Genomic DNA, 12,977 nt, shown 5'->3' on the forward strand with positions numbered 1-12,977 from the left:
TAGAGTCGATGGATTAGCATCTTTAATCCATGTTTTTGAATTAAAACCCTTAGAATTATGATTTGAAACATGAAATTGATTATGGCACACTAATAGGAAATCAAAGGATATGGTTGAGTCTGAATTACTTTAGGAATGAGATTGGAATCCTAAAGTATTGTCGTGTAACAGTGATAGCTGAGGACTCAGACTGAGGGGCTTGAGGAAGCGGAAGTTGGGATAGTGCGCCGTTAGCCACAGGTTTGGTAAATTTGAGGTAGGATATTCCTGATCCCTTTCTTTATTAGCTTGTTTTCAAAGAGTTTTGGCCTTGCAAATGTTTAAAGAAAGACGATTGTTTGCGAAAGAAAATTTTTTTAAAAACCGTGGCTTGTTGTAGTTCACGGAACCCATGGCTTGTTATAGTTCATGGGGACCCACGGCTTGTTGTAGTTCGTGGGATTATAATAACGATTTCATAATGTTTAATGCATGATTTCTTAATGAAAGAGATCTTGCGAACCGGTAAGTCCGCTGATGGCCTAGATAGGATGTGGAGAGTGCATCCTCGGGGGCAGAACCCAAAACCCGACCCGGGAAGGCTTGTGCACTTGGTTGTGTAAGTAATTTGTACAAATTAGTTGCTGATGCCAGTAATACGGTAACTTTCAGTTACATTTCCTTTGAGAAAAAGGATATGAGGTTCCGACTGTTGTGTTGGAGCTGAATGTCTATATTTATTCATTTACTGATTCATGTATTTACTTGTTTATTTATTTACCAAGTTATTTCAAAATATATCCTACTGGGCCTTTCACTCACGTTTTATTGTTTTAAAAATGTTAACCCCTCCCAGGAGACTCTAGGAGCAGTACGGAGTAGCTGAGTGCTACCACCTGATTTTGGAGAGGATTGTGTCATCCTCCCTGTATACCAATGTAAGAATTTGTAAATCCTATAAACTCCTGTACTTGGATTTCTAGACTGTGGATGATGTCTGTAACTGTAATGATTTATTTACTTGGCATGTATGTATTGTAAAGAGGTGTCTTATCTTAACCCTTAACCGAGCCTCCACATCACCACCCCTGATCCGGGGCGTGACACTAATCTTAGGAATCTCTTAGTGCAATATAATGTTAGCAGCGTATAGATAAACGCTCTGACATTTAAAGAGAAAACCCTTAATTTCCTAACACAGAAGAGGAAATTAAAGGGGTAGTATTTTAGTAAAGAAATTCAGATGCAATACTACTTCAGAAGTTGACAAAGACAGAAACTGAAATTTTCTATCAACTAAGTAAATTCCCAAAAGTCAGTATGAAGTAATAAGAATAGCTATAAGAATAGAACACCAATGGGTGATTACCAAGTGTTTACTAAACCTTGCTTATATAAGCAAGATGACATCAAATAAGCAATTAAAAATTTAAGTTAGGTAAGATACTGTTACCGACTTTCGAACTGCAATAAGAAAGGATGTGCAGAATGCTGTGTTAAACCCACAAGTGGGCCAGTACATGAATCTTAAGGTTAAAAAGTGAAAAAGAATTGAAAAAATCAATTCTAGGGTTTTAGAAACAATCAGAATGAAAAACAGACGAAAAATGGGTCCGGAAGGTCGAACTAAGAAAATAGGGATTTCCGACCAATTAGAGTTGACCAAGTCAATTTATTATTGACCAATATGTCACTCTTGAAAAATTAGTTAAGGTTGAATAAAGTTGATCAAGGAGACAAACTGTCTAGAAAATGCAGATAAAACATGTACCGGTTAGGAATTAAACTGAACCAGAAAAGAGATAACCATTAAATATGGATGGTAGAGATTTAAAGTGACGTTTTAGATTAAGGGCTGAGATTTGGCCATTTGGATGATGAGATGGCCGGCCAAGCTTGCACAAGATGCCAAGAAGATATATTTTTAGTAAATATTTACAAAAAAGACCCCAAAAGTTATAAAATTGCATTTAGACCCCTCATTTTCTTCCTCCAACGTGTTTAAGTGTAAAAAATATAATAAAACACTATCTTTTTCATGCCAAAAATCAGTGAGTGTTCATCCAATAGAGAGGAAAAAAATTTACCAAAAGTGACGAAAAATAAGTTTTAAGCGGGAATCGATCGAACTACATAGGATTAGTGACTCTGGAGTTTATTCTTCATTCTTTTAAGGTGGGATTTCATTTTTTCCTCTCCTTTTTTACATTGGCCGAATGGTTTGGATGTGGTAGAGAGTATAGAGAAAGTTTGCTAAATTGATGATTGAATTTCAATTGATAAAGGAATTGAAAGCTTAGTGATTAAAGGATAAATTTTTGGTTGTTAGATTATGTTTCTAGTAACTTTTGGATATGAAAATCCTTTTGAGAAATTGGATAGAACCCTAGAGTATGGTTTCTAAGTTGATTAAATTGTATGACAAAGATTGTTAGTTATGATTAGAAGATGAAGTAACGGATAAAACGAGCTAAAGATAGCTCAGAAAACACATAAAATAAGGCGAAACTCCGCCGAAATTTAGTTTGAGAATTTGAAGTTAAACCTAGTTTGAGTTCTAGAATTTGAGGCTAAACTTGGTTTTAGTTCTAAATAGAAGCTTTAAACTATTTTCTTAGAAAACATTGCATAACTGTTAAAACAATTTTGGTGTTGAACAGAGGAGTTCGTTGAAGTACTCGAAGTATAATCTCAGAAAAGTATATCGATTTCAGACTTTGCCAATAAAAAGTAAGGTTATCAGGATTCAATAAACCTAATCTTTAAATTAGAAACAATGTTTTACAATCCTTTAAGATAGGAAAAGAGAAAGAGAGCCATAAATAGAGAAATTAGACTTTCTTACAAGCTTGCTAAAATAGAATAGTAAGTGATAGTTAATATCACACTCTTAGTGGGTGTTTATTCTTAGAAACAAGAAAGAAAGAGAACAGACTCTTTGGCGAATAGAGGATTCCATTTCCTAAAACAGGTAAGTAGGAATCTCACCTACAGTATAAATAGATTTAAAAATAAACAGTACACATGAATTATATGTGTTTGAGTACATTTCATGTTATAGTATGCTATGCTATGTCATACTGCATACACCTTAATAAGTCAAAAGGAACTTATAAGAATAATCTCAGTTGAGTGTCGTACCAGCCTCTTAGTTGAAAGGTAATCCAGTTTCAGAACCTCCTAGTTGAGGTAATTCAGAGCCTCCTAGATGAGAGGTACTATGGCCCAAGTGAGGCATTCAGTTTAGTTTTAATTACGGAGTCGATGGGGGCCTTATGAACCCTCACGTCCGGTATATCACGCGTAATGGTATGAACACTCAGACCCATCAGTAAGAACGATAAGACTAAATAATAAATCTATGTTAAGAAATCATAATTCAGCATAATCAGTTCATGCATATCATTCATGTGAACTTTAAGTTATTTTGTGAGTAATAGTTCATACTTGCTAAGCAAAAGCTCATTTCAGAGTATTTATATTATAGGTAAGCAACCTACGCATAATGCTTGATGGACTGATGGCAAGGCAGCAGACGAATGGAGTGAAGATCGGGGAATGGATACCGTACATAATTATTTCCGCAATAGTTTAAAGTTTTAAATAGATTTTGTTGAATATGTCTATGAACTTGTATTTTAGAAGTTTGTAATATGCTTGTTAAGTTTGTGTAAGCTAGCAGGATTTTGAGAGGTAAGTATATACCTATGTGTAAATTTATGCTTTAGAAAAGGAATTATTTTTGAAGTATAAACACTTTGCTATGTTCAAAAGTGGAAACCATAATTTATGTCGTTACAGTAAGTTTTAAAAAAATGATATAGCTTTTTAAGAGTAAGAAACTTATGTTCAGAATATTATAGCATTCGTTATAGCATTTTACTTTTTTAAAAAAATGCTACAACATTCTATATAGCTTTTTTTTTTTTAAAAAAAGGTCCCACATATTTTGGAGAGTTTTAATAAATATGTTAAAATTAGTTTCAGTGACGATCACCTAGTAGGGTCGTCTCACTTCCATTCTAGACAAATTAGAATGCTAATTATTGCTAATTGCATGTATATTGAGAATCCATATTTACTATCTCAATTTTCTTGTCTCATTAGCTGTTACTGTACTAATTATTTGTCATGTAATTTAAATTTAGAAATGTGACCCTTGAAACAGAAACAAAATATTAAAAATACTTAAACAATTCACAAAGTATTAAAATTTAATTGGAGGGACAGTTATCAAGAAAAAAAAAACAGAAGATCTTGATTCGTATATAAACCATACATAAACTAGCTCCCTATACCATAGTTTTGGCCCTGTATATACAAAGTCTAAATTCCTATTGACAGTCAAATGCATATAAATTACGCATGGAAAAATATATAAACCACATGATGTCACGTATGACTACTTCCCTCAACATCTAGAAACCATCAAAACATGAAAAATACATTTTCGTCCAAACTTATAATTATACAACCAAGCCAAATTTAATTATCGTCCTAACACAACTATCAACCAAAATTAAGAAAAAAAAAAAAAAAAAAAACTAAAAAGGACATTAAAAATCAAATCCACCAGCATCACCAAAACCCCCATCAAAAGCAGCCGCATCAGAGACCATATCCCCAATCAAAAGCCCACCAATTGCCCCTCCTAGCAAACCGGCCCCTAACCCCATCCCAAACTTGTTACTCTTCTTAGGCCCCTGCTGAGGTGGCGGGTACCCGTACCCCTGCGCGGGCGGGTACCCGTAACTTGGAGTCTGTGTGTACCCGTAACCCGGAGCCTGTGTGTACCCGTAACCCGGCGGTGGCGGTTGGTATACGTACCCTGCCTGAGGCGGCGGGTACCCTGCCCCTCCATACGCCGGTGGAGCTGACGCCGCGGCCGCCGGTGGATACACACCGACGTGTCCTGTAACAGTCGGAGGAGGGTATGAGGGTCCCACCTCCGCCGCCGCCGGGTAAGCCGTGACGGGCTTGTCGGCGGCGGGTTTTCCCGCGGCGTTTTTGCCGAACCTGTAGGAGAAACGGAGCTCGCCTTTCGGCTTTCCGGAGGGTTTTCTCACCTGGTAGCTGACAAACTTCATGGAATTATTGTTTCCTTCGTCTCTGGAGGCGAAAAGCTCCTTGATCGGGACGTTGACTTCGCCGACGTCCTTGTCGCCGAGGCTGCGCTGGGAGACGAGCTTGAAGACGAGGGTGAGGCGGTTGTTTTGGGCCAAGGACTCGTCGATGGTGAAGCTGAGGGGGAAATTCCAGGTGGGGTTTGTGCCGGAGCCGCGGTGGACGTTGGTCTTGGCCTTTTTCTTGGGGTGCTTGGAGTCGCCGGAGATCGAAACGACAGCGTATACGTCCATTTTTGTCACCAGATTTACGTCTTTGAGATCACTGGCTGAGATGACGTTGATCTCTAGAGTACTCTGCTCCATTAGAGAAAGATAGATAGATCGATATAGTTAGAGAGAGAAAGAGAGATATGTAGAGAGAGAAGGGATAGTTCTGGTTGTGGTTGTGGGAAATGCTGAAGAGTTCAACTTGTTTAATAAACTTGTTTAATAATAACGTTTCAAGTTTGGGATGAACCGGCAAATACGTATATAGTATTCTGGATACGTAAGTCAACCCTCTTGGTCATGTGCATTAGGTCGTGGTCATCACAAAATTTTATTAATAGCGTCATAAAAATTTATATATATATGTATAATTATGCAAGTCTTCTATGTGATGAATAATATTTAATCTGAGCCATATAATTTTTCATTGTTACAATTTTGTAAAATTGAATGCAGACGTGATCTTATATGTGTACAATCATTGTATAGAAGTTCGATTCTAAATAAAAAGATAAATTTATATATATGTTGAGAATAGGAGCACTCATGTTCCAAAACAAATTAAGAGCATGAACAAAAATAAGAGCGCAATTGAAGTTTCAAAAAAAAAAATTATATATAGGAATCAAAATTTTAGAATCTAAGTAGGGTATACATGTGTATGTAGATTCATAATTAGTTATTCAAGTCTTTATGTATCGCATTAATGTTTAAGATTAGACTTAATAATTTAGTATTTCCAAAAAAAAAATATGGAGTTATACAATAGAGTAATTAGTTGAAAATTAACAATGATTATTAGTAGGGGTGTCAATTCGTGTCACGTGTCGTGTTTTGATCATTTTTTTAAAAATTTACAGTCAACCCGAACACGACCCGTGACACGAAATTTTTTAAAAACCGCAACACGAACACGACACGACCACTTTACGAGTTGATACGACACGACCTGAAAATGACCCGTGACACGAAATTGACCCGTGAATCCGAAATTGACACGAAAATTGTATACTTTTATTTAGTTTTTTACATATTAGAAATAACTTAAAATTTATAACACACTAAATTACAATAACATCCTTTGAAATTAAGCAAAGAATAGTATAAGATTTTGAGTATAACTATTATGATATCACAAATTCATAATAAAATTTAAAATATGTAATGAAAAATATATGTATCTTTTAGTTTTTTACAAGTTTCGTGTCGTGTTCAGGTTAGGCGGGTCCAACCCGAAATTGACCCGTATTTTTCGTGTCAATTTCAGGCCGACCCAATTCTGACCCGAACCTCTTTTTTCTCAACCCTAACTCGCAAAATTCGTGTCGTTTTCGAGTCGTGTCGTCGTGTCATGACCCATATTGTCAGCCCTAATTATTAGTAATATACACAGTACAACCATGATCTATACATATAGACTGTAAGGATTTCTATTCCTGCTTCTAGTTACTTCATCATAATTAATTAACTCGTTTGTTTCTCTAAATATTTCTATTTGCTTGCTATTTTGTGGAGATTTTTCCGACACCAAAGAATATAAAGAAGAATGTAAAACGCGTGAGGCTAGTTCTACTCTTTCTATTCTTTTCGAGGAAGATTCTTCCGTTGAATGGTACACCTGTGATACTCGAAAATTGAATTGCAAAATGAAAGCTATGGTTCATCTCTAAACTCAAACTAATTGGAAGAATTTTGCATCTAGAGTGAGAAAATGAGAAAAGGAAAAAATTTAAGGTCTTGCGTCACGTAAAGAAGAAAAGGATGGAAAGATGTGAAATGAAAAAAAAAAAAAAAAAAAAAGTGATTCCCTTTCGTATTTATTCATGTGTTTATTTACAAATTAAGAATAGTAGTTTGTTACTTTTTTACATTTGATATATGGAAAAAAAGAGAATATTAATGGTTGCTCCCTATTAAAAGAATGAATGCCAACTTTGTTTATATATAAACTCTTAGTTCACATATTAAACAATCTTTATAGTTAATGTCTATGTGCTAATATTATATTATATTTATAAAAAAAAAAGTGTGAAAAAATGACATTTGTTATGTTATTCTTAGTATTTCAATACATAACGTTATTTCAAATTTTATGTTTATTTTTTTTGGTAACTTGTAAAAGTGAACTTTTAATTTTTAAAATATAAATGATTTAAGAATGATAATATTTATTGATTAAATGAAGGATAATCTTACTTGTGCTCTTCACACTTTACGGCCATTTCTATTTTGCTCTTTAAAGTTTAATGTTAGGTATCGGTTTGCGTCTTTTTACAAAGTTTCGTTATTAAATTGATTATGCAAATATGTAAGAAATTTGAAATAATAAAAAAGGGTACATCGGTACTTAATAATTGGTATCAGAGCAGGTCACGGTGTGTTTTGTTAAGATCTTGGCATATAGATTTTGCAGGCAATGGCTTTTATTCTCATTCTAACAAGTTTGTAGTAGTCATTAAGAGGAAGATAGTATTGAAGAAGATGTTGCACCATGTTTTGCTTTAAAAATGTTGCAACAGATTTTGCAACAGGTAGCATTGAAGACGTGAAGAAGGTTCCTAATTTTATGCAGGTTTCTAGTTCATTATTGTTTCTGCTGAAGGAGATCAGATTGCTGCAATTCTTGGCGTTCAAATTGTTGGTTCTCCTTCCTCTTTTCGCACTCGCTCATTGAGCATGTTTTGATCATTATTTTGTCCAAAAGGAGTAGTGTGCAGACTTTGATTTTGTGTTGTGTGATACAGAGGGTGTTGTTGTGATATTTTGTCAAAATAATGTTAAAGGAGGAGATTGTTGGATTTTCGAATTGGCATTGTTTACAAATTGAAAATTTCGTGGTGCTGTCACTTGCAGGTTTCTGTAGAGAATGGAAAGTCTGACCTGGATAGATTGTTTGCAGATTTATCATAACATATTCTGCAACGAATTATCTATTGATGATGAGTTTGCCTGATTTATTGTTGCTCTTGTGCATAATAAATTTGGAAGATCAGTTGTGATATGGTTGGAGATTAATTTGCTGCATAAATCCTTTTTGTAAAGATTTGAATTTGTCCTTATATGGTTTCCTATTTTATGAGTCTAATTATGCTCGTTTTTGGAATCTTTGTTTTGATGAATAATTGTTAAGCCCAAACACCTACAAAGGTTAGGGGGCAGATTAGTCTTTTGACATTTTATAGATTTAGGACTTTAGTATAAAGAGGACATTAGTAAGTTAATGATGTTTATGCTGAGTTTTGTCAAGTTATTAGAAATAATTAGGAGTTTCAGAGAGATTGACCTACCTCTCGAATTGTAGGTCAGAATTTGTCTTTCAGTTGATTTGATTAATAATAATAAGCCCTAATCCCAATTAATTATTCTCTAAAACCTATCACATTTGTATCAGAGTAAAAATCTTGGGACAATGGCAGCGAATAAGGTGGACGCGCTTAATTAGAAATTAGAAACGGAGGTTGGATCGCTCAATACCACCATTGACGAGCGATTTAACATCGTCTAACAACAGTTTTCATCCCTTGAGGCCATGTTGCTGAAATTAATAGAGCTCCACCTCAACCCACCACCGGCAGCATCGACGAGCCATGGCGGCGCAGCGGGGGAGGGGTTTGGGTTTGGCGGTACGAAGCCCGTGGTTGGCGACGGCGCAGGGGGAGAGGGGCCGGAAACCGCCAGTTTCGCTCGTCCAGAGGCAACGGCCCGCGACAGATCTGCTAGCGCGGAGAATGGTCCAGGGGACGCGCGACTTGGGGGGACTTTCCTCAGTGTTGGGTGCGGCGGGGGCGGCTTGGTCGCGGTTGGGGGCAACGGATCAAAGGGTTTCGCTGCTAGAGGAGGCGCCCTAGGGCTATGGGCATCGTGGTTTGGCATTTTGGCGCCGCCTTGGGGCGTGCCAGGGCCGGGGGTCTCAACGTTGTTTTGAGGTGATTTCGGGCCTGGGCAGGGCATATTCGGGCCTGGGCAGGGCGGATTTGGGGGCGTACGGCCGGGAAGAGGGGTTTCCAGTGAGAGGGGAAGCGGGTATGACGGGATATGTAACAACCGAGAAAATTTTAGGTCTAATCCGGACAGTCTGGCATTTTGACCATAATTTCTTTCGGAACAGAAAGTAGTAGAATTTTCAGCTTGATCAAGGAAATGTTATGTAGAAACGTTATGTATGGGGTAAAATCTCCTGAAAAGTGTAAAGTTATAATAAAAAATATTTTTACAAAAAAAATTCATAAATATCAATTATGAATAGTGAAATATAAGTTAAAAGTTAGAAATTTTAGCGGGTATATTTTAGTTATGAAAAACTGAAATATTTAGTTTGTGACCAAATGACCAGTTAGAAAAAGAGTAGAAATATTCGAAGTAAGAAAAATAGCAAAAGTTCCTGAAACAGAATTTTCCCGAGTTAGTTAAAGCGGGAAACTGCTAAAAAAAAGAGTACCGTAAGGGTACGCATTTTGGGCAATTCTGAATCAATTGAAATAATAGTTTCAGAAAAAGAGATTGACTAATGAGATACCCAAGAGAATTGAGTTGAACATGAGAAGTTTGACCCAGGGTACTCGATAGTCCAGAAAAACAGTATATAACCTGTATTGGTTGTGGAATTATCAATACCTGAAAAAGACTCGTTTCGAGAAACGAAAAGTTTGGTCTCGACAAGAAAAATGTGGGGAACATAGAACCACTCAAGTTACGTGTTAAACTTAAGTAGAATTAGTAAAATTAAATTATGGAAATTAAAGTAATTTTTTTAATTTAATTTAGAAAGTAAAACGGAGATATTATTGGAAATATTAATATAATATTCCAATTGTTCTAAAAAGGACCTATGGGAGACATTAGAGGCCAAATGGGTTTATTTTCCTAAGTGTGGCCGAGAGAAGAGGGAAAAGAGGAAAAAGAGAGAAAATCAAGGAATCACCCAATTTCACCGAAATTTCTTCCGTTCAGTCCAGTAGAAACGCAACCCGAGGCATTCTAGCGGAAAATCTCAACTTTTCGAGGTAAGATTTTGAATTTTTCATCAGAAACTGCTTGCTTTTTCGTTTTGATGAATAGTAACTCATCTCGGAAAAAATCCGTAAAACTGAAAAATGAAACCGAAGTTTTGTCGGGGACTAGGATAGGAGTTCAACATGTAATTATGGAAACGATTGAACAAAATTTTTGGATTTACACTAAGAAATCCGAAAACCCTAGAAATGGAAAAAATGTGTTTTTGTTCAATTTTATGTTGGAATTTGTGTTCAGGAATATGAATCTTGACTCTAGGTACCGAAATCGGAATTAAAATGAGTTATTAAAAACTCGGGAAACGAGAAAAACAATGCGAAACTCTGCCGAAATTCACAGTTTTGGACCGAAACTGAGAATTAGGCCTATGACTAAGTAACTTGCACGGTTTTAATGCAAATCCTTGAGATAGGAAATGGTTTGAGGTTGAATACCAAACATAAGGATTGTAGACCTTTCTGAAGTAAATTTCAATGTAATTATTGATCTTAGATTCTGAATCTAACGATCAAAAAATTTATGCAATAGGGCCGATTAACGGTTGAAGTCAGAAAGCGTTAAGGGAGACAAAGGACGCGTTGTTAGCGAAACTTCGGTAAGTACAATAGTTTTTCTATGGCTATTTCACAAAAAAGCTTACTTTTCTATATTGCACAAAAATTGTGCATATAGTATAATTTTGAATGTTAGATACAATGTGAATGTTAGATACTATGTTAAGTATATATCTACAAGACTTATGTAATCGTAGAACTTTATTCTGTAAAAAGTATGTATCGATGTTAAGTCAAGATCAAACTAAGAGAAATGAAAAGTTAAACTTTAGCGAAAAGTTAATCTCATGATAAAATGCTCAATAATGCACAAATTCATAAGATTTAACTAAAGTTACCGTTTCAATGAGAAAATTGATAAACAGTAAGAGACTAAACGTTCTGTTTGTACCATCCTTCGAAGGAAAGGTTATTATGAGACTATGAAATATATGAAATCGTGACTGAGTTGGATTGGTTAGCTACCCCACTCCTCACTGGTTATGCGCGCTATGGTATAACAGGACAGGGCCCATAAGAAGTAAAAGACAAGAAAATGAAAAACGAAAACCATTCCATATAAAGGTACGATAGCTGTAAAGAAGAATTAAAAGAATGAGAAACACGAAATGAAAGTCGTTCAGGATGTGAAAACACAATGTAAACGACTAAAATGAGACAAAAGCAGAACAAAGAATGAAATGAAAGAAGAACACAAGCCATACATGTTTTACTAGTACAGAATGTAACATGGTTTATGACATGAATGCATATATGGGTATGTATAATTATTGCATCTGTTATGACTTATTGATACTTGTTGAGCGAAAGCTTATTAAGTTTGTTCGTGTTGTAGGAAGCTCGGGTAAGGCACCGGCTCCCTGAAACTTGTTGCTGGGCATGCAGAGAGGATGTAGCAGTGGAGTGTGGGCAAGTGGGTTGTGGATATATCACGTGTTTTGAAAATGCTGCTGAACATTATGTGAAAAATAAAATAGTGTTTTATGTATTTTGATGACTAATGTAACAGAATGCTATCAGAATGCTACAGCATTTTATGAATGGTAGGAAACATAATGCTAACTAAATGCTACATCATTTTAACGTACATGGTAAGAAAAAAAAATGGCCTGAGTTTTTAAGAGGTTATAACTAGTAAGTGATAGAGGCTAAGTAATGTTAAGTATGAGTATAGGATGACGATCAAAAGTTAGGGTCGTCACAGGATAGCGGTTGGGCAAGGTTTATCAGCTCAATTTGGGGCTGGGCAAGGAGGATTTTGGGATGGGTATTCCAGATTTATGGAGAGTGGAGGAGAATCGGGAGGTTGGAGGCCTCCAATGGCGCGAAATTGGGCGGGACAGACCCAACTTGGGGCGGATTCTAGGGCAAGGAAGCTGAAAATGCCCATTTTCGAAGGCGAGGATGCATATGGATGGGTGTATAGGGTATAGTGCTATTTCGCCATCAATGGACTCTCAGAGAGGGAAAAACTGATGGTGGTGGCTTTATATTTGAAGGGAAAGGCCTTTGCGTGGTTTCAATGGCGAGAACAACGACAACCATTGAGGTCGTGGGGTGAATTTAAGGTGTAATGACTGAGAAAATTCCAGACTTTAAATAATACAATTTATTTATTTAAGTCAAGGATTTTTCTAGAAAATATTATGTGACTGAAGGATTTATGGAATCAATATATGTGTTCCTAAATTCTGTAGCAGATTTCATGTTAAGTTCATGTTTTCGATCAAGTAAATTCGATCGATAAATTCTTGCCGTACTTTAAGGCGGAATAATTTTCAGTACAAGTATAGTTTGAGAATCTTAATTTCAAGAATCTCCAAACACAGCATGATGTTAGCAGCGTAAAAAAAAAACGCACTGACATTTTTAAAAAAAGAGAAAATCCTTAATTGCCAGACAGCTAGGTTAAAGTCACAAGATAGATACCTATAGTAGAAGGGTATAATGTAAACTCGGGAGTTGACACCGTCAGAAACAACGTCATTTCTGAAAATTAACGCAGGATAGTTAAATTTAGAATTTGTTCAGTCTAGAATTAATCTCAAGACTTGAAACAGTTCAAGATATTACGCGAGTGAGAATTTAATGTGATCCC

The 12,977-nt window shown here is 36.0% G+C and overlaps 1 protein-coding gene across 1 annotated transcript; it reads right to left on the reverse strand.

Annotated features, from left to right (window-relative positions):
• Nucleotides 1-4,216: 4,216 nt before the first annotated feature.
• Nucleotides 4,217-5,554, reverse strand: LOC21406303 (protein SRC2). Its single transcript, XM_010099994.2, has one exon. The coding sequence runs from the start codon at nucleotides 5,406-5,408 to the stop codon at nucleotides 4,536-4,538; it is 873 nt and encodes a 290-aa protein (XP_010098296.1). The 5' UTR covers nucleotides 5,409-5,554; the 3' UTR covers nucleotides 4,217-4,535.
• Nucleotides 5,555-12,977: the final 7,423 nt, after the last annotated feature.

The sequence above is a fragment of the Morus notabilis genome, unplaced genomic scaffold, assembly GCF_000414095.1.
Source record: "Morus notabilis unplaced genomic scaffold, ASM41409v2 Scaffold156, whole genome shotgun sequence".
Taxonomy (NCBI): Eukaryota; Viridiplantae; Streptophyta; class Magnoliopsida; order Rosales; family Moraceae; genus Morus; species Morus notabilis.